This window comes from Aethalodelphis obliquidens, unplaced genomic scaffold (assembly GCF_003676395.1).
Source record: "Aethalodelphis obliquidens isolate GAN/ISIS:26980383/991018 unplaced genomic scaffold, ASM367639v1 scaffold1086, whole genome shotgun sequence".
Lineage (NCBI taxonomy): Eukaryota > Metazoa > Chordata > Mammalia > Artiodactyla > Delphinidae > Aethalodelphis > Aethalodelphis obliquidens.
The window spans coordinates 867-7,810 of record NW_020838997.1 but is presented as its reverse complement, the minus strand read 5'-3'; the positions used below and the strand labels follow the sequence as shown (position 1 = coordinate 7,810).

The 6,944-nt window shown below is 46.8% G+C and overlaps 1 protein-coding gene across 1 annotated transcript; it reads right to left on the bottom strand.

Annotated features, from left to right (window-relative positions):
- Positions 1-4: 4 nt before the first annotated feature.
- Positions 5-4,554, bottom strand: LOC113616979 (GTPase IMAP family member 5-like; the record flags this gene model as incomplete). The annotated part of the gene is made up of 3 exons (XM_027100319.1): positions 4,518-4,554; positions 2,647-2,695; positions 5-732 (listed from the first exon to the last, which is right to left on the bottom strand). Coding segments are annotated over exons 2-3 (771 nt in total), but the record flags the coding sequence as incomplete, so codon positions are not given.
- Positions 4,555-6,944: the final 2,390 nt, after the last annotated feature.

The following is a 6,944-nucleotide window of genomic DNA, read 5'->3' as shown; positions in this document are numbered from 1 at the left end:
CTTGCTTTTGCCTTGCAATATGCGACCGCACCTTGGCCAGGTAGCGCACGTGACCTTCTCCATGGGGGTCGCCCCCGCCCTGCTGGAGCCGCTGTGCATCAAAGAAGAGGTCGTTGCTGAGGTAGGCGCCCTGGAGCTCCCTCTCCAGCCCCTCGACCACGGCCATCAGCTCGGCCAGCTGCTTCCTCTGCTCGTCCCCGGAGGCCCGGTTGCTGAAGGCGCAGTACCTGTGCCCGCACTCCCGGACCAGGCCCCTCAGCCTGACGTTGTCTGTGTTTGCTACGTAGTCACGCAAGGATCCGTCCCCCAAGTCCTCCTTGTGGGTGAAGAGGATGACCGTGTGTCTCAGGGCTCTCGCCCCAAAGACCTCCTTCACCCTGGTCACGGCCACCACGTCCTGCTCTGTGAAGCGCCCCAGCTGGGTCACCAGCAGCAGCACGTGAGGCCCCGGGGCCGAGAGCAGGTAGCAGTCCCCGATGTTCTCGTACGCCTCTTGGTCCTGGGCCCTCGCCTCAAACATGGGGGGCGTGTCCACCACCAGGACGCTCCTCCCATCCCACGTGCCCGTTGCGCCCTGACACTTCCTGGTCACCGACTGGGCCGCCAGCCTGGACTCAAACGCTGGCTGGCAGAGGATGCTGTTCCCGGTGGCGCTCTTCCCGCTGCCTGTTTTGCCCACCAGGATGATCCGCAATGAGGACGAGGTTGCAAACAGCTTATGTTCTATCCCGCCTATAAAAAAAAAAAAAAAAGAGTTTTTCGTGTTTTACTAAGTCATTGATTGAAAAAATTTTTATTTTATGTTGGAGTTTAGTTTATTAACAATGTTGTCTTAGCTTCAGGTGTGCAGCAAAATGATTACGCTATACATATACGTGTATCTATTCTTTTTCAAACTCTTTTCTCATTTAGGTTATTTCGGAATATTAGCAGAGTCCCCTGTGCTATACAGTAGGTCCTTGTTGGTAAAGTTAGTGATTCTTAAGATTTTTAGGTCACGGACCTTTCATGGTATCTCATGAAAGCTATGGACCTCTCTCCCTGCCAAACAGTGATATTTAAATACATACAAATGTTTGCAGACAACTTGAGGCGACTCTTGAATGGCAGGAAGCCCACACTGGGAGCCCGAACTTGGACGCATAGCCAGGAGTAAGAACCGCTACACTGTGAAGGATGCTCCAGGGGCTTCCTCAGGACCAGGGAAAACACAGCTTTCAGAAAGCTGGTCCCTGAGCTTTTCCAGGGATCGTGCTTAGCCCAGTTTCATGCTAAATAAACGTGAGATTAGAAAGAGGTGGAGGATGAGAAGTCATCAGTGAGAAACTATGATCACCTCTCTTTCGCCCACCAATTAATTCCCAGGCACACAGGCTGCCAATCACATTCATCTGAACCTTGGGGGTAAAGGAAGTCTCAGATGTCAAGAGCTCCAGTGACCTACCACCGAGGACCAGCTGAATGGCCCTGGGTTTCCTCTTTTTGGGTGGGGAGTTGGATGTTTGAACGTGAGCCTACAGAAGGCTTGTCGTTAAAGTCAAGGACGGAGTCTTGTGACGGGACACGCTGTCCCAGAACATACAGTTTCGATTGTAATACTTGGAATTAATGATGGAATGTTTTGGTTTAAAACTGTTTGCACCGTAACTGCTTTTATTGCTAACCGCCTGACTTGGCTGCTGTGAAATTGAGCTTTTCTTGCCAGCATAATGTGAACAGGAAGACGCTGGGTTCCGGATGGCCGACCCAATAGTTCAAAATTAGAACGAACATCCTGTTACCCTGGGATATAAAAACCACACCCGTACAAGACTCGGGGTCTCACCCTGCTTTTGGTGAGGCCCCGATCGGTTTGCGCTTTTGTGCGTAATAAACGCCTATCACTAATCTACTTTGGATTTGCACTGGATATTGGTGTTCTGTCTTGGTTCTGATTCCTCTCCGAGGGAAGTTCGCAGGTGTGTGTGAGACCGCAACAGTCTGACAGATGACCCTGGATCGGTGGCTGAGGAAGAGATGATAAGACCATCATGTATAAGAAATACATGCGTTGGAAAGATCGTCAATTTGGCTGATAGAATGACAGGAAATTAGAACAAAACTGGTGTTGTCGAGGGTGACCCTGCATCAAGAGCTAAAATCTTCAAGGGATGAAGAGAGTGAGAATCCGAGGATTTCTGGAGTTCTTAGGAGCTCAAATGAATTAAGTTCATTTTAGTCTCCTAAAATCTGTTATTGTTATTCCTTTTACCCTGTGTTGGTTCTTCCCTTTCTTAAGTATCCTGGATTTTTTTTTAGCAAACACGATTTACTAAATCTTTATGGGGAACTTTTCCTCTTTTCAGTTGAGTGCAGGCAGGGAAGGATATCATTTTTACAATTCGTTTCCAAGTCCCCTGACTTCTGACTTGAAGTTTCATTTCCTCATTTCCCATACATCACGGCACAGGGGAGAGCTTCACACTCGGGTGTGTGTGCTGTGATGATGGTGGGGAAGATAAGAACATGATAGCTGCCTTTTCTTCTGCAGTGGAAAATAACTGGGTTTCTTTTCTGTCACTGTGTTTGAGGTGAGGGAAAGGAGGATAGAAAACAGTGACTCTTCCCTGATGCCTAGAGCTCTTGAGAATTTGGAGGCTTTCTTACCTTCAGCCATAGTCCCGTATCTGCTCCTCTGAAGCCCTTCCATTCTCTTCTGGAATAAAAAAAGGAAAGGAATAAAAAGCAGGTGTCCATATGGGACTTGGTAAGGCCTGAGAACACCTCCAATTCAGACAGCCAAGAATAATTATCCTTAGATGAGCCGCTTCCATCGCTAATTTTCTAACTTATATTTTACTTTCAAATATCCATATATAACTTTAAGCAAGCCAGGTGGTGCTAGGTTATATTAACACAATGAACTCCTGCTTTTTCCTCATCCTATAGGAAAGCATGAAATGTTTGAAAACAAGTCAGTTGATTATCTCCCCTCTACCTGAAAAGGCATGAAATAAAGAAAGTCTTCTTCTGTGGAATGAGAAGCAGGATTTTGTTTACTGTGTTATTATTACTATTATTATTGGAATCAAAGTAAGCAAACTTGCTAGACTAGAGAATAAAAATTGCCTTGCTGTAAATGACATTGGCTTGTTTGAAGTATTGGCCATTTCCAGCCCCAGAAACTCTTTGAACCAGATGGATATCCCAGTGGCAAGGAGGAAAGTACAATGTACCTTCCAATGGGAGTGTGGAATTGGGGATCCAGGGCTCCTGTGAGGACGGACATGAGAGGGCGAGGTAGAAGACGGAGGAGCACGGCCACCACCCTCCCTCCCCTCTGAGCAGCTGGTGGAGAGAAGCTGGTGCCATGACTGAGGGACAGAGTCAACATTCAGGACAAATTCAAGGTAAATTCACTTCCTGCTCAGTTTTAAACCACATGTCTTTCCTTGTGGGTCTCCCAATAACCACTTAAAAAATTTTCCAGTAGATATACCCAGAAATTGGCAAAACTATGGGGATAAATGTTTCATTCAGATGAGACATAATATTGTGTCGTTCTTCTTGGTGCTAGAAAAGGTGAGCATTAGAAAAGGCAAGCATGCAATGTGCCACTATAATTAAGATGATCTCTGAGACTATATTTTATTTATTCAGTTTTAAAGATTATGCAGTTCTGAAGCAAACATTTTAAGGGGAGAAATACACAGAGTAATGAAACAAATGCCCACTACTTGCAGTGAACAGATCTAAGTATTTTGGCATTTTCACTGCTGCTGTTTGGTTTGACTGAAAAAGTTAAAACATTACACATATAGTTCCATTTATTTATTTTTTTGACTCCCCCCAACCCGTCTCATTCTCCCTCTTCCCTTCAGAGGCAACCAATATTCTGAGATACACATGTATGTATAGGTAATATATAGTACTTTTTGGCATTTTAATCTTTTATGTCAGTGACATTATTTATGTAGCATTTTATCCAACTCAATTTTATTAACAAACACTTGGTGAGCCAAAATACGTGCTTGCTACTACAAACCACGCTGCAGAAGAATCCCCCTACACGTCTCCTTGTGCACGTGGACGATTGCTCTGGGATATATAGTTTCCACATGACAAGATACTGCCGAATATGACTCCAAGAAGCTTGTGCTAAGTCATACTGGCAGCAGCCATGGGTGAGAATCCCCCCAATCTTCACCTACGCTTGGTGATATTAGAGTTTTAATTTTTTGGTCGCCCTGATGGGCATATCTTAGGATGTCTTAATTGGTTTAAAGGTGCATTTTATTGATTAACATTGAATTCAAAACGGTTTTCATAGTTTACTTGCTATACAGGTCGATTCTGTTTTTTCTACCTCTTTCACATGTTTCTATTCACTCTGGAGGGAAGACTAGAAATGGCCCTCATTAGGGAAACCAGCCCTTGTCACATGCTCAGAATTTATTAAGGCAACTTCCTTCCTTCCTTTCCTTCTCCTTCTGCACCACTTTCCTTTCCTTAAGCCCAGAGAAGAGCATTTTCCTCACCACATTCTCCCACACGCTGTCCTGGCCTCTGGTAAATAACACTCCAGCTTTCGCTAAAACTGCTCAAATCCTCTGACATCTTTTCTACTTCAGACGGCAGTTGCTATATATTGGAATCAATATATCGATGTGGTAAAGACGATGACGACAGTGGTGACAATGTTGATGATAACTTTACCATGGTAATAATCCTCTGTGCAGACGTTTGTAATTTTCAAGTTTCTTTCATGTCCATTCTTTGAATCGTTCTCCTAAATTCCCTATGATGTGATCAAGATAGGTATTAAAATTTCTATTAAAATATTAGGAAACTAAAAGAAAAAAAAATTTTAGGAAACTGAGCCTCAACTGACCTGCCCACGATCACACAACTTCCATGGAGCTAAGACCAAAACATGGCTCATTTTGCCTGTGTATTCTCCTAGATTTATCAGGGTGGAGAAGAGATTATACAGTCAATGAACCTCTTGGAACACCACATACCATGCTGCCATCCATGGTCAGGACATAAACTGAGGCAGGCAGGCTGGAAGCTTACCCTAAAACTAACAAAGGGAACTGTATTGCAAAATCTTGAGTGCACGTTTTCAAAAAAAAAAAAAAGATTATTCAAAGGTAAAATCGCAGGGGCAGAAGTTGCTCGGAATGGAAGTATTTCAGTTTAAAGCAATCTGGTGTTTTCCCAAGACTTGATGATCAGTGTGACCCAAATGGAGCTCTGTGGCCTCACAAAAGCCAGTCAAAGTTCAGGTTACATTAGCAGAGGCGCGCACGGTCCTCCTGAACCGTCTTCTGAGTGGGTCAGGCTGCCGGGGGAGACACGTCCCACCGAGGAGTAGATTATTTTGGACAGATATTAACAAATAATAAAGTGTGCAGAGGCTAGTCAGAAAGGATATTGATGGAGATGCTAAAATGAGTCATAGAATATTAAAAGGACAGAATCAAGCCTAGGAAAAGATCGGGAAACATCCTAAACTCGAAGGAACGTGACACGTGTCAATCACATCGTAGACAGAAGAGGGAGAATCGCGAGTGGAGGCAGATTTCTTCTCCACAAGGAAAACCCTTTTAATCTTCCCCCAGGCGGGATCAGGAATCATGAGAGAGTCGCGGGCAGCATGCGGGCAGAGATTATAAGAGTATCTGACAGGAGCAGCAGGAGGATGTAGCTTAGGTAGGAGGTTGAAGCCAATGAGCATATAATGTACCTCCTGATTGGTACACTACACGAACCTGATTTTATCTTGACGGCACCTTACTTTATCAAACCATTGGAAAGCAGGCTCTCTCATGCTGTTTTAGGAAAGATAAAAATATTTTCTGTCTGCCTGATTCATATTCTCCTTCGCCCATCTGCCCCCTCCCGCTGTTTGCTGGTATCACTTGTGTCAGAGTTTAGCGTTGTGATTTTATAACGCGGCTCTCACAGGAGCTTTAGCAAAGGGTTGGTTCCTGTACACACTGGAATCTGTCTGCCATACTGTCGAGCTCGACATCGTGTCGTAGGAAAAGTGTGGGTATTTGGGGGAGAATGGGCTGGTTTTCAGAAGATCAATGAACAATGTTCACTGAGAGGTTCCGTTTGGAGCACGTGGCTCAATGAGGGCGGGAACATAATGACCCCGAACTTGTCCTGTGGACCCCTAGGAATAGACTCTCGGTACCCAGGCCTCTGGGGGTGTGGTGCTTGTCAGGGATGGGGCGGGGCTGGTGCGGGGAAGTGAAGAGCTAAAACTGAGACGTCCGCCCCACCTAGTTCGGGCACCTGGTGAGTTTCAGTTTACTCATCTGTCAAATGGGTTGAGAATCTTAGTGAAGCTTTATGAAACCCCGTGAAGCTTATGAAAGTCAGAAGAGCTAAAGAAGTAGGCAACTAGACGGAAAAGACCTCCACGCTGTGGAAAGCTGTGGGCCGTGAACGCGGGGTGAGCGGTTCCCGAAGCCGCTTCCCTCCCGCTAGGAATCCGCGGTTGCCCATAACGCTCACCATCGGCGCCCCGTTTCACTGATGGGAGAGCCCAGAAGCATGGTAACCGGTGTCAGATCCCACGAGAAATCAGTAGCCCTGACTCAGCCGCGGCCTCCAGGACGCGCCCCCCCTCCCCGGGCCTCCACCCAGGACGCTGGGACCCCCGCCGGGTTCCCCTTACCAGGCGCGGCGCTGCGGGCTGGGTGCCGGCGGGTCGGCGCGAGCGCGCGGCCGAAGGTTCCAGGGCACGGCTGCAGGGCAAGAAGGAAAATGGGGCTGACGGAGTGCGCCTCCTGTCCCCGCAGTTGGGGACACCCCCTCCGGATGGGGCGAAACTGCTGCTGCGGAAACCGGAAAGCAGCGAGTTCGGAGCGTGCTTCCCCCCTAATGGGATGCTTCCTGTCGGAGCCCGCGAGCCCCTCGCCCACTCCCATTTCCTCTTTAAGACGTGTGCA